The sequence below is a fragment of the Pelodiscus sinensis genome, chromosome 2, assembly GCF_049634645.1.
Source record: "Pelodiscus sinensis isolate JC-2024 chromosome 2, ASM4963464v1, whole genome shotgun sequence".
NCBI classification, from domain to species: Eukaryota; Metazoa; Chordata; order Testudines; family Trionychidae; genus Pelodiscus; species Pelodiscus sinensis.
Window position 1 is genome coordinate 64,491,384 of NC_134712.1, and position 24,802 is coordinate 64,516,185.

Below are 24,802 nucleotides of genomic sequence, written 5' to 3' on the forward strand. Positions count from 1 at the left end.
CCAAAATCCCATACAGGCAATGTGTGATAAAGCTGAGAGTTAAACCTAGTAAGTGCCTAAGTATAGGAGCATTCATTCTCTGCCATATGCTTTCAGAGCACAGGACAAAGAATAATGTCCTCTGCTCCTCCTAGTACAAATAATCTCTGTCATCTTCTCTATTATACAGCCTGAGGGAAGCAAAGCAAGCAGAAGCTGGATAAATCCAAAGAAGCAGCAGGGAGAAGAGCTTTCAGGGAATCCTTCCATGTTCCTTCAAACCTGCAGCTACCCTCTTTCCCTTAAGACCTCAAAAGGAACCAAAGACTCGTGTGAAAATTGTGACACCAGAGGAAGGTTTCCAGGAGCAGGGAACTAGTCTGATACAGAGAGAATTGCCAGATGTAGCAGGAATCTCAATGACAGAGCAGCACTTTCACAGAACTAACGAGAACTGCAAGGCACATTATACCCCCAGCTTGTGTGCAGAAGCTGCTTTTCTATCACATCAAACCTACCAGAAAGGGGAACAAGAATCAGATGCTTTATTTTCTGTTCTGCATAAGCTTAGAAGGCAACCCTCTCTGAAATGCAAGGGGAAAATGCAGCTTGAATAGGCAAGGAGAAACATCAAAGTGCACTCAAAAGTTAGCTAATAATGTGTAGTGGGACAGATTCAGATCACCAGAGTATTTCTGAAGCAATTCCATTATAACCAATTGAGTTATTCTGGATTTATTCTGGTGTAGCAGATCAGGATGTGAGCCATAAGAAGTTAACAAGGTGGTGATCAGAAAACAGTGGGTCAGTAAATCGTACTCTCAGCTGGCAGATCCGAATATGAATGAAGCAGGTTTTTCTGAGGTGAACAAAGCTAAGCACATTTCAGAGAAGGGAGAGGGTTACATTGTATTTATAGCATATTTTAACAACTGATTCTCAGACAGTGTAAGAAATAAAGGAAACCATTGGTTTGGCCTCTACACTACAGGAAGAGTACTATACCAGGTTGCTGGGAATAGAACAAAGGATAGAACAAAGAAAATATGCTCAAATGAAAATATGGAGGAGAGTTAAATACTATACTTTGGAGGCAGGCTCCATATATGTGGATGCGCTACCTCAGACTTAGAGCCCCAGGAAGCATTGGGGAGTAATTAGTTCGAATTACTCTGGGGAGAAATTATTTCAAAATAGCAGCATTGGAGAGTTCACACTACTGCTATTTTGAAATAACTATTTCAGAATTAGTGTTACTCCTGATGAAAAGCAGGAGAACAGATTTTGAATTCCACAGCCCATTATTTTGAAACAACAGGCTTGGTAGTGTGGACGTTCCGCTTATAAATTTGACCTGGGGGTGTGTGTTATTTTGAAGTCCTAGTGTAAACCAGGGCTGGGGGGAGAGGGGGGCGGCATACTGTCTTAAAGGGGGCAAAGAGGAGGCAAATCCATTTATTTCCATAAAGTGAGCCAAGATATCCTCGGAAAGCAGGATGTTATGTCCACAAAGATAGTGGAAGCAGTGCAAGCAGTCTACAACTGAAATTGGTAATTTTATATTCAAAATATCTATATGAATGACAATTATAAAATGTGTGAAAGTTCTGCTATCCACAGTACATTAGTGAGTGAATAAGCCAGTGCTTTTTCTTTTGAAAAGAAACAGGCATGGGTGTCTTCTTATACTCCTTGAATTCTTATATGTTAAATAAATATATATTTTAATTCCCGCAAATAATATATTAAGTATTAACACTAGAAATAGGCCTGAGTTGGAGACTTCAGGTCCAGATTCAAACATCTCCAAATTTCAGAGATACTTGCATATTTGGTTTCAGTCCAGCACAGAAATAGAACTCAGCTATAAAATTCAGGTCAAAACTCAGTTTGGGCCAATGTTTAATATTTGCATTCAGTTTTCCATATGGTAAAAAGCAGTGAAATTGTCCTAGTTATGGTAATGCAAATGCACTTGCTTTTACATCAACGTAGCTTTTGAGAATATCAGTGGAATCTGATATTGTCATAGGACAAGAGTTGCTTGCTGCTGCACAAATGCAGAGCAATGGCCAAGGCATTTATGGAAAATAGAAGTGGAGAGGAAGCCAATGATACATGTATTTGAAACCTAAATGCATACTCTGATATTGCACCTTTATGGATGAGCGTCAATTCACAAGAACAACAGTTGGTCACTTTGGGTTTCATCCTGCAAGATGCTGAGCACCCTGGCTCCAGTCCCCAAAAAAACCACTTAAGAATGTTCCTATTTATAAGAAGTGAGTAGGACCATCCATATTCTTAAGTGCCTTGCAGGATTAGGGCTCAAATGCCTATCATTTTGCAGGGCTTGATCTACATTCTGAATGTGTGGAGCAAATATCCCCATTTTGTGCTTCTGCTCATTTGTGAAAAGCCTACCCTTAAAAAATGATTTCGAGTTTCTAAGAGAATAATGGGGAGTTAACATAGGTTAATGACACATTTTAAGTACACATGCCAACACACAACAGAATGAGCACATATACAAACATATACTGAATAAATAATATTTCCCAGCTATGCGGCTTGATCTGTTGACATAGATTCTGCTATAAGTTAAAGATACAGAACAGTAGCAGCGTCTCTCTAATTGTCAAAGATATAGTTATGGGTAGAATATTTCTTAATGAACAGTTTCACTAAAAACACATATTACTTAATTGAAATTCATCCTTATACAGAATGGTAACTTTATGAATCTGAGGTGATGTCTAAACTACAGTGATCTATCAGAAAAAGGTATGCACAATGTGCTCTGCAATTTGAGTACCTTTTTCTGATAGTTCTTTTGGAGAAGGCTTTTCTGAAATTTGGCCTGTCTACATTGGGCCAAATTTTGGAAAATCTTCCTCTTTCAGAAGAGCCCTTCTTCCTCAGGGAGGAGGAAGACAGGGCTTCCGAAAGACTGCATCTACTCTTCTACCCCCCTTTCCTCCCCCCCCCCCCCAAAAAACAGTGGAAGAGCAGATGCATTCCCTGGATGGGGTGGAGTTTTTCCGGGATACCGCTGGTATCCCGGAAAAACCCGGTAGCCTAGACGTAGCCTGAGGCAGTGCTGACAAAAATTAGCTGTTAAACTTGACAGAATGCAGAACCAACTCCTTATGTTGAAACCTCTTATTTTTCTTACATTCAGTATTGGTGATGATCAGGGGGTAACTGATTATGGGTAATGGAGGAAGAATCTAGATCTGAAAGGTACGTGTACCAGACAACAGGCAATGGTACTGAATGTGTCCAATATTTGAAATAGTGTATGATCGTCGGGAAACTACAGTTTACAACTGGCTCAAATTGTTTGCTTACAAAAATCAGATACTTGCATTTTATATTTCAAAATAGTTTCCGTAACTATAAATCCCACTAAACACTTCAAGATTATCAGAAAGAAAAATAGCCACTGAACTTTAGGAATAAAGCTCAGAAAACCCCAGTTTTCTGGACTGTAAATGCTTTCTGCCCAATTGTATGTTTATACTCCCTTCATACTTGTCAAATATAATTCAAACCATTTCACTGATTTATAAACTGATAACATACAAAACCTTAGATTAGCTAGTTTTCATCTATTAATAAAAATATTTTAGGGTATTCTTACTAGAACTGAATAATCTGTTTATTATTTCTATTGAAGACAAAAATAGTCCACGTTTCTTTCTAAAGTGTTAGTTCTCAGACTCGATCGAACCCTACTATTATTTTGTTAAGCTGTGTTTTCATAGCTGTTTTCTGGTCCCACAATTACTTTGGTCACATGCCAGCTCTTCATATTATATTTTCAATACAAACCAGGAGATTTACATTTGTGATTTTAAATTATTTGAATGCAAAAAAGATTATATATATGCTCATCTTCCAGTGTGTGTAGATGTATGCTTTAGAAGGCTCTTGGGAGATCTTTTCCGTGTGTGTGTGTGCGCGCGCGTGCAGGGATGTAGGGGGTCCTTCTCTCTGGGCATGGTCTCCTTGCTCCCTGTCTGTATATCAGAATCTAGGAACCCTGAAAATGACATTTAACTTTTGAAAACCAAAGAGTTACAGTCTGTGCTGATGCAACCTTAACTCTGCCCTCTTTGAGCATTTCCCCAAAACATCCCTGCCACCTATCCTTGCACTCTGCCTTTGTAGATAGAGCAGAACACTCGGGATAGGGCACTTTACCATGTGAGATAGAAACCAATACCTTTGTCTGCTGAGGCAAAGCTTGTCTTGAGGTATGACATACTGAAGAGTAACCTACACCTGCCCTTTACTCAAACACTGAGCCCAGGCCACAAACAATCCTGCCTCTGCTAAATTTTACAGTCCCTTCACCCTTATGCACAGGGTGTCAGCTAACACAATTACCCATAGAATGTGCTCACACCCCACATCACTGCTGACAGTCTCCAGGGTGAGAAGAGACTTGTGCTGCGTTATTGGCATAACCTACAATAAGTCCATGGCTGAAATGAGGCATACTGGCTCTCTCAGGGCACCTCTTTTCACACTGGGAAGATGGCAGGAAGCAAGGCTTAGCTACCTCCACAACCCCCCCTCTCCAATGTGCCCTCATATCACAAGGGCACACCTCTCCAAATAATCCTGCCACCATGCCACACAGCTAGACCTAACACCATGAACATAAACTTAACATGACCATAAGCTTCAACGCATGCAGATAATTCTCAGGGACTCCTGCCAGCTCCAGATTGGCAGAGTTAAGTTTGTGTTAGCATAAGCATTACTTTCACTCTGTTTCCTGATTTCCAGCTGTTTGAGTTGTGCTGTGTTTGACATTCTCAAAAAGGTGCAAGATACCACCAGGCAACTTTAATTCTGCATCAGTGAAGGCTTTTATTAGTCATATCTATCACCTTTATACAAGGATTTTTGTTAGCTTAAGCCAGGACAACTAAAAGATTGCATTTTTTTTGTAAAAATATCTTAAAAGAAAAATAGATCAGCATTGGGTTGCTTAATAAATCTGGTCTGCCTAAGGTAAGAAACCTCCAGTGTAGCTCTGTGTCACAGCTGCTTAATATTGAAGTGTCAATATTACAATGCGAAAAAAAATCAGCACTTCTCTAAACTTCACCTTTATGTTGTTTTGTAGTGTCTAATGCTGATAAAATATAATGGCTGTTGATGTAAAAGCAGAATTGCTTTGTCGGTCTCCTTTGAAATTCCACCTGTTCAAGGAGCTACAAACAGCAATGATACACAACTTGTAATGATATCTCTTCTAGTCTGTCATTAAACCACTTGAAGCAAGCTATTGAAAATCAGGCTTAGTGACAATAATGGGAATTCAGCATTGACTACGATTTTGACATCATTTGAGTACATAAAACATGAGAATACAACAGTATGCTGGATTTGTATTTTAGATTTAGAGTTGAAAGTGGGCTGGTATAGGCCGGTACTATATACCAGTAAGAAAGTGGCTGCCAATATGGGCCAGAGAATTAAGTTAAACTGAACCAGAGAATTTGTCAAACCACAGGTGGTCACTATTGTCTAGCAGCATCACCAACACTTCCACTGCTTACTGGGCTCTTAGAAGAAATTTAGGGGTAAATTAGAACTAACATAACTTGCTGATTTAAAGCTGCCACAAAGTTACACGCAGTGTTACGTATGTATAAAATGGCTGAGAATTTTCAAATTCTTTGAGGTAGCCTGCAGCATACACATATCAAACCCCCAACACTGCCATTCTTGTCAGAAATGAGCTCTTTTTCATTAGTTAACCTTTTTCTTTAACTCCCTAAAAGAACATCAGAATATAAATACAACATAATGATATAAAAATAAACGTCCATACCTGGATAGGGGATCTTTCCAAAGGTAACAACTTCATACAGAAGAATTCCAAATGACCACACATCAGATTTAATAGTAAAGGAGCCATAGTTAATTGCTTCTGGCGCTGTCCATTTAATAGGGAATTTTGCACCTAATAAACAATATATATTATCAATTAACCAAGTAGATACGTTGCTAGAAAAATTTAAATTACTAATAGATTTATCCATTATTTCCATTAAGTATAAGGTAGATAGTGACCTTTTAGTAAAAAACCCTGCCCTTATCATAGAAGACTAAAAAAGACAGTACAGGATGAACCTCTTTATTCTGGCACCCTTAGGGTATGTCTACACTACAAAATTAATTCGAACTAACAGCCATTAGTTTGAATTAATTTTAATAGGGGGCTACACATACAAACCGCTAGTTCGAATTTAAATTGAACTAGCGGAGCACTTAATTCGAACTAGGTAAACCTCATTCTACAAGGAGTAATGCCTAGTTCGAATTAAGTAGTTTGAATTAAGGGCTGTGTAGCCGCTTAATTCGAACTAGTTGGAGGCTAGCCCTTCCCAGCTTGCCCTGATGGCCACTCTGGGTCAAACCAGGGAAACTCTTCTGCCCCCCTCCCGGCCCCGGAGCCCTTAAAGGGGCACAGTCTGGCTACAGTGCCCGTGCCACTTGCAAGCCTGCCAGAACCCAGCCAGCAGACCCTGCACCTGGCACAGCATGAGCCAGCCACCCGCTGTCACCCAGCCCTCCGCTTCTTCCCAGGACCAGACTGGTGGCTCCCAGGAGCCTGCCCAGGGCCGCAAGAGGTGGGCGCCCGCCTGGTCTAGTGCAGAGATCGTGGACCTCATTGAGGTTTGGGGAGAGACCACCAATGTCCACAACCTCCGCACTAGGCACAGGAAAGTGGCCGTCTAGGGCAGGATAGCTGCCAGCCTGGCCACCAAAGGCCACATGTGAACCCAGGAGCAGGTTTTCATGAAAATCAAGTTGGTTCAATGAGACCCCCGACCCTGAGCCCTGAGCTTAGAACATAAGAACAGCCATACTGGGTCAGACCAAAGGTCCACCTAGCCCAGTAGCCTGTCTGCCGACAGCGGCCAACACCAGGTACCCCGGAGGGGATGCACCGAAGACAATGACCAAGTGATTTGTCTCGTGCCATCCATCTCCAGCTTTCCACAAACAAAGGCCAGGGACACCGTTCCTAACTCCTGGCTAATAGCACTCAATGGATCCAACCTCCATGAATTTATCTAACTTCTCTTTAAGCTCTGTTATAGTTCCAGCCTTCACAGCCTCCTGTAGCAAGGAGTTCTACAGGTTGACTATGCTCTGTGTGAAGAAGAACTTTCTTTTATTAGTTTTAAGCCTGCTACCGGTTCATTTTGGTGTCCTCTAGTCCTTCTATTATGGGAACTAATGAAGAACTTTTCGTTATTTACCCTCTCCACACCACTCATGATTTCATATCACCCCTCAGTCTTCTCTTTTCTAAGCTGAAAAGTCCCAGTCTCCTTAGCCTCTCTTCATATGGGACATGTTCCAAACCCCTAATCATTGTAGTTGCCCTTTTCTGAATCCTTTCCAAGGCCAAAATATCTTTTTTGAGGTGAGGAGACTACATCTGTATACAGGACTGAAGATATGGCGTACCATAGTTTTATACTTCCCCTCCTCCTCCTTCCCCTGGCTTTCCCCTTCCAGCTCCCTCCTCCCAGGTTTCCCCTTCCCCTCTCCCACCCTCTCTCTTCCCCTCTCCCACCTCCTTTTTCCAGTCTCCCCAGAGATTAATCCCCCCCCAGTTTTGTTATATAAAGAGAGTTTCTATTTTTGAACACACGTGTCCTTTATTTTTTACATCAGGAAGGGGGGACTAGGGAGAGGTAAGTAGAAGGAGATGAGGGAGGAATGGGGCACGAGCCCCCGATGGGGAGGACTGGGGTGGCTCTGCGGGCTCCTCGGGGTGGAAGCTCTCCTGCAGGGCCTCCTGGATCCTGACAGCCCCCCGATTGACTCCCCCCCCCCCCCCCCCCCCCGGATGGCAGCCTGCAGCAAGTGCAGCCAGGCTGATGGCCTAGTGCTGTGATGTGCTGAGTGTGGGCACTCAGGGCACTCCAAGACAGGACTGCTTTGCTGTCCCTCATCGAGTTAGACAAGCAAGCGGGGAACTCTTAGAACTGTCTGTCCGGGGTGGGGGTTGGGTCCCTTTAAGTACAGCCCTCGGCTAGCCTGAGGCAGCAGCTCCACACTCTCAGTCCTAACCTGATGCCCTGCCGGCACTGGTTCCGGCCATCCTTAACTTCAGGTCAGGGTCCACTCAATGTGGACATGCTAGTTCGAATTAGCAAAACGCTAATTTGAATCAGTTTTTAGGTCTAGATGCAATAATTCGAATTAGCTTATTTCAAATTAACTAATTCGAATTAAGTTAGTTCAAATTAGTGCTGTAGTGTAGACATACCCTCAGGACCTGACCAGTGCTGAACCAGAGAATTTGCCGAACCAGCAGCATTACCAACACTTTCACTGCTCATGGGGCTCTTAGAAGACATTCAGGGGTAAATTAGAGCTGACTAACAGCACAGAGCTCTGTGAGCCAGGACTGGTGGTTATAAAAAACTTTATGGGACCGTGGGAAACTTGGCCACTCCCATCATAAGTGGACATCCAGGTAATTAAAATCATGCCTGACCATGAATGTTGCCAGACCAGAGAGTGCTGGATTGGAGAGGCTCAACCTGTAGCAGCTCTTTCGGTCCATGAGGTATTGGATAGATGCAGTGCTTGATTTGTGGGGCTTGCCAGGACTGAGTCTTGGCACCTTTAGGCTTGGTAAGTCATAGCTTTGGCATCTTCAGGCTTCCTAAATCAATGTAAAAAAATTGCTTGTGTTCTGGCACCTCTTTCATTACGGACTGAACATTATACAGATGCTATGATAGAGGTATATAAAATCATGAGTGGTGTGGAGAGGGTGAATAAAGAAAAGTTATTTACTTGTTCCCATAATATAAGAACTAGAGGACACCAAATGAAATTAATGGGTAGCAGGTTTAAAACTAATAAAAGAAAGTTCTTCTTCACACAGTGCACAGTCAACCCGTGGAACTCCTTGCCAGAGGAGGCTGTGAAGGCTAGGACTATAACAGAGTTTAAAGAGAAGCTAGATAATTTCATGGAGGTTAGGTTCATAAAAGGCTATTAGCCAGGGGATAAAATGGTATCCCTGGCCTCTGTTTGTCAGAGGCTGGAGAGGCATGGCAGGAGACAAATCGCTTGATCATTGTCTTTGGTCCACACCCTCTGGGGCACCTGGAGCTGGCCACTGTTGGCAGACAGGGGTGGAAGGACCTTTGGTCTGACCTAGTATGGCCATTCTTATGTTCTTACTACAACACAGATCAGATAGAATCACCACAATGTACTCTCGCATCTCTCCTGGAAGTCTTTAAAAAGTTAAGAATTGAATTTGAGATTTTCAAAGGAACCTAAGGGAGTTAGAGACACAAATTTTGTATCTAACTTCCTTATATCCTTTTACAATCCTACCCTAAATGTGCATGGGATTGAACTAATATATTCTGTCACCTCAGAGGTGCTTCAGACTTACTGGAATGGTAGTGTGGGAAGAACTATTTGCAAACACCAAATGCCATACTATATGAGTGAACTGACTTCATTCTATTGTGTTGTCAGTCCAACATTTTTCACAAATACTACATTTACTTAAAATTTTAGAAAATTTACTTAAAATCTGTGAAGTCTTGTCCTCTACATTTATCAGTTCAGAATCCAAAGATGTGATTTTTCACATAACGGTTGTGCCGCTCAAAGACTGCATCACTGTCATTAATATTACCCTTAACTAACTTCTTTCCATATGAAGAATTTTTCCCTCTGTGGGAATTCTGCCTTTGTAAGAAATGCAGAATTAGGCAAAAATCTACCTTCGGTATAACTGTTAAGGGCACATCTACACAGCAGGGCAAAAGTTGAATTAAACTCCGCAACTTGAGCTACGTCAATTATGTAGATTAAGTCAAAATATCTTAGTTCAGCTTTTGATGCTGTCTGCACAGCAGGAAGTCGAAGGAAGTACACTCTTCCTTCAACTTCCCTTACACATAAAATGAGAGTTACAGGAATTAGAGTAAGAAGTCCCACAGCTCGCCACTATTTCGAAATAATGGCTTGCAGTGTAAACACGCTCTGATTTAATCCTTTGTCTCATTCTCAAGAAGTATGTAGTACAGGACAAATTGTAGCCATATTTTAAAATCCTCTCACTTCTGCTTGCCCCCTCAAAAAAAACTCCCCTGGTTTAACAAGAAAAGTTCAAACAGACTTCCTCGGGGAACATGACATCTACCTTTCAGACAAAAGGAGGGACAACACACAAACACACAACACACAACACAGTCTCTGTTTCCGAAAAACGAATGCCATCTGGCACAAGACATTCTGTAAAGCTGGGAAACTATATCAGACTCCCATAAACACTGGAGGAAGTTACTTAGCAAGAGTGTTTGGAAGTTAGCATAAATGTATAATCTGCAAAACTTTAAAAAAATCCAAGTTTTATTCAGTTAATATACAATACCAAAAGCTGTCTAATAAACTAAAGATTTCCTCCTCCTATACTTTCTCTGTCTTTAAAAATCTACTCCATTGGGCTGTGTCCCCCCTTGAATGGTTATTATCTAGTGACTCCCTAGTACAGTAAACGTCCGATAATCCGGCACCTTTAGGACCCAGGGGGTGCCGGACTATCAGAAGGGGGGGCTATGAGGGGTCTGGAGTGGGGTGGGAGGGGATGCCACCCCAGACCCCTCATAGCCCCCTCCCTTACGATAGTCCGGCTCTGCCCCAGGTGTCCCTGATTCAGCCGCTGCTGGTCAGTTTCAGCAGCAGCTGAATCGGGGATACCTGCAATAGAGCAGCTGGGGTGCTGCTGGGTTGGTCCCGCAGCGCTGAGGGGTGGCGCTACGGCACCAACCCGGCAGCACCCCAGCTGCTCTGCTCCTGGCTTCCCCGATTCAGCTGCTGGTCAGTTTCAGCAGCAGCTGAATGGGGGACGCCTGTCCGGCTGCCCCAGCACTTCCGGGTTCCTGATGGTGCCGGACCATCAGGAGTCCCGGAGCATTGGATGCCGGACTAATGGAGTTTTACTGTACCTCACCTTTTTTACCCTAACTTTGATGCCTTGTTCTCTTTCTTCCTTGTACCTCAGTCTCCTATCACTTCTGTTTTCAATACTACTTATGTGAGGTCAAACCGTCTAATCATAAAGTAGTTGTTTTAGTTTTAGATCTAGTGAAGATGAAGTTTATCTGTGTTGCACTATATATAGAAATGTGGAATGATGACAAAGCTAGATATTTTTCTTTTACTGAATCTTTAAAAAAAAATTGATATTAGCACACAAAATTACCAAATAAAGTATATTGTATGAAACCTTCATACAAACTTCCTTGAACTATCCTAGAATACTCTGCTATGGAATAAACTACCTCCTGCTTTCAAGTAGGTGCTATACTATTGCTTTAAACGCAGCATTTAAGTCAGGTAGTACCAATATAAAACTCCTACAAAAATCCCACTTCATAGGTAGAAGGAAAATTTCAGTGCTCTGGAAAACGTTTTTTTCAGGCACCACTGCCTCTACTTGGCTAACCCTTTCCCTTATATGTTTGATTTATAAAATTTGCTTAAAGAGGGTACAATCTACTTTTCATAAACTTTCTAATTTGAAGAATCTGGATTAAGGAGACAGAACAATTTTTAAGTTCATTGTTGTCATTAGAACACTTCATGTAACACACTGTGCTTTGTGCTTGCTTCTCATTTTTATTTTAAACAAAGGTCTAATTCTGTGGCTCTTCACAGAATGAATTTTCTAGATCTGAAAAATATAAAGTGATACATACCTTCCCGTGCTGTGTATTCGTTATCTTCAATTACTCTGGCTAGTCCAAAATCAGCAATTTTGCACATCAGTGAATCCGAAACCAGAACATTAGCTGCTCTCAGATCTCTATGAATGTAGTTTTTCCTTTCTATATATGCCATTCCCTCTGCAATCTGTTAAAAAAAACAAAAAAATACCTAAGCAAATATGAGCTGTTCTCCTTTACCACAGCCTTCATTAGTTACTATAGCATCAAGTATGTATGGAGCATTTTACATATATATATATATATATATATGAGAGGCAAAATCCCTGCCCAGAAAAGGTTTTAAAGGTCAGTCCTGCAAATCTTCACTCGCAATAGACTTCTTGGTGATTCCAGAAAGATTGCATGTGTGAATAAGTTTGCAGGATTTGGCTCTCCACATTCAGTTACAGTCTCTGATTGGGCAGAGAATTTAGGCATATGCTAAATTTAGGCCCTGCTGAATTCAGTCAGGAATGTGGTTAAGAGTCTTCCTGAACCAGAGCCTTCATGCTAATAAAATACATATTAAAATTATACTGTGGGATTTCTTCTCCAAAATTCTCTATCCAAAAACTGGTGTTAAATTAACATATTCAAACAATAAAATGGAATAGCGTTAAATAGTAAATAAAAGCTTTGTATGGATTTCCTATTGTAAAGTGTTCCTTTTCCAGGGAGATTAACAAGAAAGCATTCTTTGAAGTGTTAGTAAAACTGCAATTATAAAAACATAAGAACGGCCACACTGAGTCATTCCAAAGGTCCATCTAGCCCAGTATCCGATCTTTCGACAGTGGCCAATTCTAGGTGCTTCAGAGAACAGAGCAGAACAGGTAATCATCAAGTGATCCATCCCGGTTGCCCTTTCCCTGTTTCTGGCAGAGGCTAGGGACACAATCCCTGCCCATTTTTGCTGATAGCCAGTGATTGACCTATCCTCTATAAATGTATCTAGTTCTTTATAGTGTTGGCCTTTACAAATTTCTCTGGTAAAGAGTTCCACAGGTTGACTAATATAATATCCAATACAAATTTGAACATTTTCAAGAAAATTTTCAGAGAAGTCAGCTAGCTCTGTGTTTATTCTTATTTACAGTATGCATCTGAGCATGCACTAGGAATGTTTGGAAACCCCGGCTCTTATGTCTCTAATTTCATAAGTAAACAATGAAATAAAATTACCATTTTTTCTTAACTATTCAAATTAAAAGTCATAAGTATTCTGGCAATTATCAGAGATGTTGTTTCAGCATTTGCCCAAATCATTACTTTATTTTTAAAATGATGTGTGAAAACATTGGGTAATCCACACCACCAAGTGTGTCCAAATTACTGTATAGTACAATAAAACTTACACATTTGGAAAGCAGCTGCCAAAAAAGGACCCTTGACTCTACAGACTACTGTAGATATGGCTCTGATGCAGCGGCAGATTTAGAGTTAGTAGGGCCCTGTGCTCAGCTTCATTTTTGGGGTCCCACTGAGACCCAGCCAAGAGAAAGAACATTTACTCTTCCTGTCCCCCCACACTTTTCATTCTTTTTTCTTCATCCTCCTCCTATATTATAAGTAATAAGAAGTACATGAAAATAAAGTGAGGTACTTTGGTTGTTTTTGTAGTCTAACTTGTTTCATAGATCAGTTGAACATTACTGAGGATCTTGGTGGATCACTTAATGGTCTTTTCAAATATTGTTTGTACCATGAGCTAACTATTGTAAAGTGCTTTGGGTAAGAGCGCTTTATAAAAATACCATAATAATGTTCCTGAGTTCACCTGAATGGCATTCTCGAAACACAGTTTGAGAACTTCTGGTCTAGATGAAAGCTTGTATTTTCATTAAGCCAACATGAAAAATGTGTAAAATAAAATGTATAGATGACGCACGAATGGAAAAATAAAAGTTAACTTCCCCTGAAGAAGCTTACTCAATTTGAAAAAAAAAATTCAGCTGGCTTTCTTTCTATACTTTTTCTTTACAAAATCCTCAATTAAGTCATTGTAAGTGTAAGCAGGGCATGAATCAATGCTTCCATTACAGCCAGCTGGAATGGGAAAGAAATCCTAGGTTTGTTTATGTAAACACAGTTCACGCCGTTTGCTTAGGCCTGCTAGATATTCAATTGTTAGAATGGTGTTTTACTCATAGTAACCAATTTAGCTGCTGTGGGGTCATAAACTGTTAACACTAAATGGAGAAATTGTGAGATATGATCACCAATGCTTGCAGTTACTGGGGGAATGCAGAAAAGTCAGACTGTGTTTAACTCAGTTCAAAGGAGAGAAACTGTCAGTGTAAATAACCTTGGACAGACAAGGCTTCCTGTGCCAACACTCTGTGACTTTAACTAAAGGAAGGGCAGGACTCTGAATCAGCTGGCCGCATGCCCTCCAGCCATGAGCTGTAAGACTGGTTGAACCTGTTTCTCCCCCTCCCCCCCACACATACACTTCTAATGACAGAACTAGAGCAGACTCCATAAGGAGTCTTTTTATTATTTTTAAATTTACGCCAGTGGATGCTGGAGTTTCTTATGGCTGGCCTGTGCTTTGGGCCAAGAGCTGAAATCACTAAGTTTGGCCCAAAGTCAAATTCACCACAAGCCAATTGAAGATGTGATGAGTGGCCAGCAGAGCGGTGGCAGCACAACAAGCCTCAAGGCAAGACAAATGGACAGCAAGGCAGCAGCAGAGAGCAGCAAAGAGCAGTGAGCAGGTGGATGGTGAGCAACCAGCAGAGTGAATAAGATTCTTCCTTATGTCCCTTGCACTCAGGCTGGGAGGTGAACTCTGCGGATGCACCTCTGAACTCTGGGGGTATGTCTACACTAGCCTCCTATTTCGAAATAGGGATGCTAATGTAGGCATTCAAAGTTGCGTATCAAGCCCGGGATTTAAATATCCCACGCTTGATTTGCATCTTCTCGGCCGGTCGCCATTTTTTGAAATTTACAAGTCCAGACTAACTGCCCGCGTCTACACACGGCAGGGACCCGGTATTTCGAATTAAAGCCCTAAATCGAACTACCTGTTAAACCTCCTTGCAGGAGGAATAATACCTTGAAGAAGGAATAACAGGTAGTTCGATTTAGGGCTTTAATTCGAAATACCGAATTACACAGACATACCCTGGGTCTGCCCTGACCAAGGCAGCAACTGTGAGTGGGGAGCAGAGAAGGGCTGGGCATATGAAGGGGACATTTATGTTGCTGGACTTAAGAACCTGTGAGGAAAAGGACATTGTCCAACCTACTTGGAGGGGCACTGTTTCTTATGTTTTTGGTTATGAACTCACATTACTTCCCTCCCTTTTTATTAAAGGTTTCTTTTCTACACTCTGACTATGTGCTTACAGGTGGGGAACCATTGCCTCTCAGAGGCACCCAGGGGTGCTGTGTGATTTTCCCAGGTTACTGGGTGGAGGCTCGAGCCAGTTCTGTGTTGGATGGATGAAGAGAAACCCCTAGATACTGAACCTGGCCCTGGCTGGTGCTGGCAGAAGGGTTACATAAGTAATATTTTGTAAAGAGGCACTTTCAATTGTCAATAATGCTGATAATATGTGACACTGCACAGAAAATGGGTCAAACCCTCTAATCATAAAGTTGTTGATCTAGTTTTAGATCTACATATTGCTTAACTTGTCAAATGTTCCTCCCTGCTCTCTTACTTCCCCCAGAGCCCTCTCTGCCAGGGCTGGCCCTACCATGAGGCAAACTGAGGCGGCTGCCTTAGGTGCCAGACTGTGGGGGGCGCCACTAGGACCCAAAGTGTAGAAAATTGTGTCTGCTGCTGGTGCATATGTAGGTAGCAGAGCAGTACCATGAGAGGAGTAGAAGAGGAAGAAGGCAGAATTGAGACCTTTCAAAGTTTTGGCCCAAAGGAGCAGGAATGGGGGCTTCATTTGAGCTCCTTGCCTCAGGTGCCAAAATGTTGTGGGCTGGCCCTGCTCTCCGCAGAGGGACTACCCTTCCTTCCGCAAAGTGGCCACCCCCTTTGTGGGGCAAGGGAATTGCCAGACCCAGTGCTGGACCACCCGGCCCTGGGGGCCCCCCATGTCATTTGGGGGGCCCGTATCAGGGCATGGTATGTTTCACTGAAAATCTACCTCTGCTTAGAGCTATTGACGAACTCCTACAGATAAGTTATAATGCCCTTCCTATTGTACGGGGAAAACACTGCTGTCTGTTCTGAGAGAGTGCTGGGGTAGAAAAAAAACACAGGGAACTTTTTTCAACCCCATCCTCCTGTGCATTAGCTGTCCCCTTATCAGTACAAGTTAGCACCAGTCTGTGTGTTCCATGGCTGGCCTTGCACTGCTCCATGTATACAGGAACTTGCCTCATTTTGCACCACACAGAGCATCAGAGTCTAAACTTTTGTTAAAAAATTAACAACACTTCCGATAATGTCTTTAAAAAGCCCCCAAAGGACAAGACAAGTGCACCGGCAAGCATTTATGACAGCAACTGCACACACTCTTTGTTCCTCTTTTTGGGTCCAGACACTGGAAAAAAAAATGCATTTCATTCCGCTCCCTTCCCCCCCGACCGACACACATACATACACATACACCATTGTGAACCTTTGCTTATAAACCAATGTACTGCTGCTTTTTCAGACAAAAGAGTGGAGTTTCAGTTGCAAAACAGAAATAAAAGTTCTCATGCAGAACCAAGATAGGGTTTTTATCACTATTTGTGATGATCAGAAGTAGATACTATATGTAATCTGTTGATAAGTAAAATGAAAGGAGTATCTGCTATGGACTACTTATTAGAAAAGATCTTTTTTGGAGATCTACAGGCTAGCCACACATTGAAATACTGAATTCTGTGTGCAGTGATGGGCACAAGCTCGATTACTTGGGTATTGGGAAGAAGCAGGGATCAAACTATAATTGATACAGATACTGGTTTTATTTGCTTTGACAATGACTCCACTGAAAGGCAGAAAAGTACATCTATGTCACGGAAGTAATCAACTTCCCTGTCATTCCGCCACACACTTAATGGGAATGGTTTATGCGACACAATGAACAGGATGCAACACTGTGGGAAACAGACTGTGATAGTGACTTAATTTCTGTAGGTACTTCCACAATTCTGCCAGCAATATCCCTGCAATGCTGTAGGAAAGAACTTAGGGCACATCAACACAGCAGCGTTATTTCGAAATAACAAAGTGAGCGTCTACACAGCAAATGCCTTATTTCAAAATAATATCGAAATAATGGGCTTCTTATTCCGACTTCTGTAACCCTCATTTCACGAGGAATTACGCCTATTTTAAAATAATCATTTTGAAATAGGGTGTTTATAGACAGGGCAGCTGGAGTTATTTCAAAATAAGTGTCCTCCAGAGCTTCCCACAGGTACCCTGCTGGGCCACTCTGTCCACACTTATCAGAACTCTATAGTTCCCCTTCCCCTGAAGCCCTGAAAGCTGCAGCCACAGAGGAAAGAGCAGGCCCTACTATTCCTGTGCCACACAGCAGTGCCCTACCTCTGACATGGCAAACCCCAGCATACTATGAGGCCTCCACGGCTGCCAGCCCAGCTGCAGCTGGCTCCCAAGCCCCTGCCCGAAGCTGAAAGAGGAGTGCATCCTTGTGGACTGACACGGAGATCCTAAATCTCATTGAGATCTGGGGGAAACAGTCCGTAATCCTGGATTTCTACATCAGACATGCCAATGAGTACAGCCGCATGGCCGACAGCCTGGTTCAGAGGGTGCGCAGCTCAGAATGAAGGTCAAGGAGCTCTGTTGGGCCTATACCAAGCCCAGGGAAAGAAGTTCCCAAATGGGAGCAGCACCCCAGACCTGCTGCTTCTTCACCCAGCTGTAAAGCATCCTGGGAGGGGGGCAGGTCACCTCCCCTCTCCTCGTCATTGACTCCAGCCTGGAGACGCCTGTCATCAGCTTCTGGGATGTCACCTAGGGCTTGGACAAAGCCAAGGTAGACCATCAGGTGTGTTCCCTGGGCACATACGAGAAGGGTGGGGGAGTGGTGAGTGGCTGCGCACTCCTTACCCAGCCTCCTTGGCCTGGGGATCGCACAGCAGCCTGTGCATGTGGCTGCACACTGAGTGGCAGTCCAGAGCAGACAACTGCATTGAGGCAGCCACGCAGAAACCTTGCCGCTGCTGCTCACAGGGATTCTGCTTTACGCACACACAGCAGGGCCACACATGGCATGCCCATACTGCTGGGGCACCATGTGCTCCTGGGCAAGCATGGTGAGGTAGAGAACACCGGTCCCCTGCCAGGTGGGCGAGGCAGAGGAAGTGGAGGGGACCCTAGCAACAACCCTCCCTGGCAAGCGGCATCTGCTGCTCACACACCCCTCCCCCAATGCACTCCCCTCCTCCAGTGGGAAGGGGTACAAGTCCTCTCCCTGTGGGACAACACCAGTGCTGGACCCGGGGTATGAGCAGCATGGAGGGAAGCCAAGTTGCACCGTTGCCTCTCTCCCAGCTGCTGGTCCCCAGCCTGGCCAGCCTTCCCATGCTGCTTGTCCCCGGGACGTGGGAGTAGCAAGACTCTGCCTTGGGATGTCTGTGCCCCTGCAGGACAGGGCCTACTGTTTAGGCCACAGATGGCTTTGCTCAAAGCACATCGCCATCTTCTGAACTGAGACCTTTCTGTGCTGGCTCAGAGGTGAGGGCTGGGTTTCATGAACCCTGCCTCCTGGTATGACTGCCCTTCTCACTTTTCTTCACAGCTGGACCAGCTGCGAGTGAGGTGCAACCCACACCTCCTGCGCCAGCCTCCAGACCCTGTGTGACCTGCAGGCAAAGGTGACGCCAAGAAAATCTACAGCGGGAGCACATCACCTGCCTGCATGCTCTGCAGCGGACATGGAGCTATACCGGACCACCCGGCAGGAGTTCTTGCAGCAGGCCCGGACCATGTGCATGGCTTACACCACTGCCATGGACCACCTGGTGGCTGCTCCTGCCCTAGCTCTTGCCCCTCTGGCTTCTCCCCCAGTCCCTCCTCCCAACTGTTCAGGGGGTCCCTTTAAGCACGAGTCTCAGATAGCCTCAGGCAGCATCTATAGGAAGTGACTGCTGTCCTGATACCCTGCCCAAAGTGCTTCTGGGGGGCTTTAAATGCAATTGAGACTCCAAGCAGTGTGGACGCTCTATTTCAAAATAGCTCAGTGCTATTTCAAGGGGCATTTGCTGTGTAGATGCACTATTTCGAAATAATCTATTTTGGAGTTTCTATTCCGGAATAGCTTATTTCAAAATAAGCGTGCAATGTAGCTGTGCCGAGACAGAGACAGAGAGAGAGAGAGAGAAAAAACACACAATAAAACATTGGGGCCAGATCCTTTGACATTAATAGAGCTGGTTTTCACCAGCTGAAGATCTGGCCCTGTAGGTTAAAAAATATCCGTACATTTGGAGCAATTTGGACTCAAAATATCATTCTTTTCCTGTGACTTATCAGGACAATCTTTTGCATTGAAATGGAAGTTCAAAAATCATGTACAAATCATGCATGCACCAATGCTCCTTCCCGACAATTACTTCCTTCTCCCTACACTCCATTACCCCTGACTTCCCCAAGCTCTTGTATTGCTTTTGAGGGGCAAGGGAAATATATTTCTATATTGTAATATAAATTAATTATTACTCAGAGTTCTGTATTAATATATCTAGTAAGGAATCTTTTGTCCAAAAAAACCTTGACTTTTTTGTTGCCTGTTGTTATAGATACAGTGGCTCACAGGTACAGGTTCGACCTCCCTGATCTGGCACCCTTGGGACTCAGGGAATTTGCCAGATCATGGGAGGTCAATGCATTGAGGGGTCTGTTTCTCCCTTGCCCCATCCCAAGGGCTCAGCTTTTCTCCAGACAGCTCCGCTGCCACCCAGGGCTCAGCTCTTCCCACAGCGCTGGGGGAAGGGAGCTCTACTTTTCCCCTCTGGCTTAGCTGACACCCCAGGCTCCACTCTCATGCTGGAATTCCACTCTCCCCACAGTGGCAGGGGAATCCACTGCCATCCAGAGTTCCATTCTCTCCCCAGTGATTTTGCTGCCTTCTGGCGTCTTCTGCTCCCACTGGTGGCCAGGGGCTCCTTCTCCTCCTCCTGCTCAACAGCTCTGCTGCCGCTTGGGGCTTCACATTCCACCCAGCAGCTTTGCTGATGCCTGGGGAGCTGCACACTCTGCCCAGCAGCCTTGCTGCCCCCCAGGGCCCTGTGTTCCGCCTGGCAGCTCCGTCCTCCCCACAGCAGCCCGACTGCTGCCCAGGAGCTCTGCACTCCACCAAGTGGCTCTGCTGCCACTTGGGGGGGAGGGCTCTGTGCCCCCCATAGCACCCTCACTGTGACCCAGGGAGCTTCCATGCTCCCCTCTGGCAGCCATGTTGCTTCCCTCCTCCATGACAGGGAGCTATGCTCTCCCCCCCTTCACAGAACTGGGGTTTCTGCATTCCTTCCGGCTCTGGGGCAACATTTTGGCCCCCTAGTTTGACAATGCTCCTGGCCCCAACCCGGACGGCTCATCCCTATGAGTGCTCTCTTGGGGGTCACTCAATGATGCCGGACCAGGGAACTCTCATTTGTAGAGTTACAACCTGTATTTTGAACTAGGTTACTAAAATAATTGAAATGAGCCTGATTGTATTGTGTTATTCTGACAAATAAAGGGAAAATGAAGCCACTCTCACCCACTCACGTAAAGATAATTTTATACACAAAAATCATCAGCCAAACAGCTGTTTATCAGCTACTTGCAAATTTTAGATAAGACTATGAAGTTGGTTTTTGTTTTGATTGTATTGCCTATATGGTAGGTGGGGGTGTCAGTTTTGGCTGAATGTATTCCTGTAGGTTCCATCACAGAACATAATCTTTAATTAAAGATTATGTTTTTATTCCTGGAGACACTAGGAGAATCCTGGAGGGCTGGTAACCTTCCCTAGGGATATGGAGTACTTCCACACTTTCCACATGTACTGCATGTCTATTACTATTAAACAAATAATATTCTATTCCCTCCCTTTAAATAATTATTGCCAGGCTTCCAGCACCATTTTTTAAAATCCAATCCCCAAACAGTAAAACTTTGTACACAGTAAGAGAATGATGAACAATCCAGCTTCCCATAGCAGAACCAACCAGCCTCACTACTACAAAGTAACATAAACGAGTACCCAGTAAATTGGGCGGGGGAGGGAGAGGAGGAAAGGACATTACATAGGTTTGGGAGCCAGCATTCTTTTTTCAGCTCTGCCACTGATTTATTTTGTGACCTTACACTAGCTTTTTACTGTAATCCATGTCTTAATTCCCTCCTTTGTAAAACTGAGAGGATGCTTACTTCAGCCACTGAGGTGTTGTGGAAAATTAAATTAGTAAGCGTATGTAGTTTCTAAACGAAAAGCACTATGATGAGTGCTAATTAAAATGACTGTTGGAAGATACAGCAGAGAGTACTGAATAGTGCTGGAGCAAATATTTCACACTTTCCAACCATTTTTTGTAGTCATAGTATTTTTTTGAAAAGTATATAAGGAATAGAAGGGATACTTGATGATATGCAAATGGGATTCTCACATTTCTCAGACACAAATTCCAGTTTAAGAGGATGAAAGACCCTATAAGTGGGTTAATTTAGTGAACGTGTGGTGTAGTTCATGTCAGAGAGGTCGGAGGCAAAATTCAAAGCTGAAATTAAACGGTGCGTATAGGATAAACCACTATGCACTATTCAGTTTGTAAAAGATGCATGTAGTATGAAAGAGCAAACAAGACTGAAGAACCTCAGATCCCTGACAGCACTGTATTTCAAGTCCCACATAGTCCTTTTTTCCCTTTTGGTTTCCATCCCAGAAAGAGGTCTAATCTTTTTTCCCCCAGCATTTTTCCTCCAACATGTGATTTCAGCAGGGTTTGCAATGCTGAGAGTTACATTTTAACTTACAAAGAATGCACATTGAACGGCATGCTAAAACAGATGCTCCTTTTTATGTTTGTAGGCTGTATATAAAAATATGCATTTCCGGTGTTACCAAACTGAATTTGACTGTTGTTTCACCTCAGAGTTTCCCTAGGTCAATGGCTCTTCAGGCTGAGTCTCTAAAGGCATGTCAGTTCCATAGCCAAGGGTTCACAAAGGAACAATGTGGCCAGGATCACACACAACTGCTTTTGACTTCCCCATGGAAGAGGTATCCATTTTGCAGTGGCATGAACTTCAGATGGCTTTTCGATGTGAGATCAAGCAAGACTCAAATCCCTGACCTACAAGATTGTAGTTGAGCACTTCAGTCACTCAGCACGGCACCTACAGGAACCTTTCTTTTAGAGGGAAAATTTAAAGCCCTTTACTAATTTAAGTTTAAAATTAAGGTTCTTATCCTTTGTTCCTGTCATACAGGCCGTGTCCAGACTCAGGGGTTTTTTCGGGAAAAGTAGCCTTTTCCCGAAAAACTTCCCCTGCGTCCAGACTCAAGCCGCGTTCTTTCGAAATTATTTCGAAAGAACGCGGCTTTTCTTTCGATGGCGGTAAACCTCGTTTCACGAGGAAGAACGCCTTCTTTCGAAAGTTCCTCTTTCTAAAGAAGGCGTTCTACAATGTAAAGAGGCTGTCTTTGAAAGAGAGCATCCAGACTTGCTGGGTGCTCTCTTTCGAAAAAGCAGATTTCTCTATCGAAAGATCCGCCTGCAGTCCAGACGCGATCTTTCGAAAGAGGCTCTTTCGAAAGAAGTCTGCAGTCTAGACATAGCCACAGTCTAGAGTGCAAGCCAGAAATCTCTATGTGTAAATGTGGCTTAATTGTCCCCCCTATCCTGATTCTACAGAGACGGATCAACCAAACAGTTGCCTCGATTTGCCCTGACAGCTCTAAGGGTCAGAAGCCAGAGCTGGAGATCAGAATAGTACTGGGCATCCCAGCCATGTACCCTTGGCCCTGCTATGTTGCAGCAGAGAGAAGAATAGCGTAAGAGCCATTGTCAGCTGTGTACTACTAGACACACCCCTACAGCATCATCATTCTCCTGGAACAGATTCACCAAACTTCAGAGGCTGATTGAACTGACTAGTGGCCATACTACACTGGGAGAATCTGGTGCCTAGGCTGTCAAAGAGGACAATAATGCAGTTGAATTTTGAGTTTAAACTGTTTAAGGCTGGGGTGGGGAACCTCAGGTCCCGGGCCCACCTGCAGCCCTTGACTTGCCTGCATCTGACCACCTCGGCTCAGCATTGGGGAGCCCACGCTGGCACTCCAGCCCCCCTATCACCCACCCGCAGGGCTGGAGCACACAAAATCTACTTCCCTGGGCCCCCCAGGCTCTGGTGTGCAAGGGAAATTTAAGGAGTGTCTTTCTCCTTCTCAGTCAGGGGCTTCTCACTTTGCCTATCACTGACTGATTTTTCTCTGGGTCAGTGGCCCCCAACCCCAAAAATGTTCCCCACCTCTGGTTTAAGACATAACTCTAGGCTGGGGGGTGGGTGAAGGAGGAGTCTCATTATCTTTTTCTAAGAGTACTCTCCAGTCCTAAAGGCTACACAGTATCAGAACGTTAAACTAGTCAGCCTCCCACAGCAGAACCAACCAGCCTGCCTACTGCAAAGCTACATAGACAAGTACACAGTAAATTTGGGCTGAGAGCATAGGACATTACACAGGATTGGGAGCCACTACATGGGCATGGTACTGATCACTCTAAATGGGTTTTCCATCAGCCTAGAATTAACCAGAACTAGATTTCTTTAAGTAATGTCTAGCCCAGAGAAGGGCCAAAGGGCCTCTGTAGGCTGGATCCGGATTGATCCAGCCTGAAGAGGCCCTGCTACTCCCCCACCCCAGGCCAATTAGGGAAGTCTCCTCTCACCACCAGGGGCATGGTGCTTAGTGGAAAGAGGGGGCAACAGGCCAATCATGGTCGGGGGGGAGGGGTCCGAAGCATCCTGGCCATGCCCCTTCCTTTTGAGGCCCTGCCCCTTCCAGAGTGGCCCAGGGCCACTTCAAACATTTTTTAAGTGCCCCCTGGCAAAAAATTATTACCCACCCCAGTCTAGCCAATGGAAGAAAAACTGAGTTCTCTATCACTTTGTTTAAAAAAAAAAACCATTTAATCCTGATGGGATCGAGATGTTAATTGCTTAGCTGTATGGTGAACAGTGATGGCAGTCTACAATTCTCCAGAAATATACTCCAGGTTTTGTTTTGTTACAACTATAAAAGGCCTTTTTTTATTAGTATTTCTTTTTATTCTGTACCATGTTTATGTTAAAGATGTGAGCAAAATCGTGGGCAGGGAAGGCTGCACTGTATTCTTCCAGTTTGGACAATTGCTTTGTATTCTAAACAGAGCAAAATGCCCACACAAAACTAAGGAAGATGAAACAGAGTAGTTTGTTGGGTAATCAGTTACCAGAATGTAATGTTACCAAAAAAAAAAAAAAAGGAACTTGAAAAAAATGTGAGACCTCTAATGTTGAAGAAGAATGACGACAAAATAAATTGCTACATGTTTCTTCTGGTTTATTTTATTTTATTTCTGCTGAAAAAGGATGACAACACTGACCCAAGATTTTTGGTTTCTCTCTCTCATAGACAGAAGTTGGTTTAATAAAAAAATATTACCTAACCACTATGTCTCTACCACACTGGGACTGACACACCTACAACTGCACTACATAGAGCAATGAATGTGCAAACTTGGACCAGGGAAGTAAACAGGTCTTAATGAAAAGTATGTGCTCTGCTAAGACTGAATAGGATTGTTTTTACAACAACAACGTTTGGAGTATTTCAGAATGGAAACCTGAGCATGTTCAGTAGAAACTCTGTTAAGAGTTATCTAAGCAGTTAGAAGATAGAGGCTGTATGTCTATGCAGTTAGCTTACTTGCAGTACGTGGTTAAAGGACTTTAGAAACTCACCGTTGAAGCAGAAGGGGATTATAAAGTAATAAAGCATCACTAACTTTGGGGCAAGAGGTAAACAAATAAATGTAATCTCTGAAATTAGAGAAATGTCAGCACCTAGAAGCTTTGACTCCCAATAGCA

General features: G+C 43.7%; 1 protein-coding gene across 6 annotated transcripts in view; it reads right to left on the reverse strand.

Moving 5' to 3' along the window:
• Positions 1-24,802, reverse strand: part of LYN (LYN proto-oncogene, Src family tyrosine kinase) — an 89,476-nt gene that overhangs the window by 13,687 nt on the left and 50,987 nt on the right. For all 6 annotated transcript variants that reach the window (XM_075920679.1, XM_075920678.1, XM_075920676.1 and 3 more), the window contains exons 11-12: positions 11,754-11,907; positions 5,831-5,962 (exon numbers count right to left, since the gene is read on the reverse strand). In XM_075920679.1, coding sequence (XP_075776794.1) covers positions 5,831-5,962; positions 11,754-11,907 — 286 coding nt within the window. The remainder of the gene's footprint in view (positions 1-5,830; positions 5,963-11,753; positions 11,908-24,802) is intronic.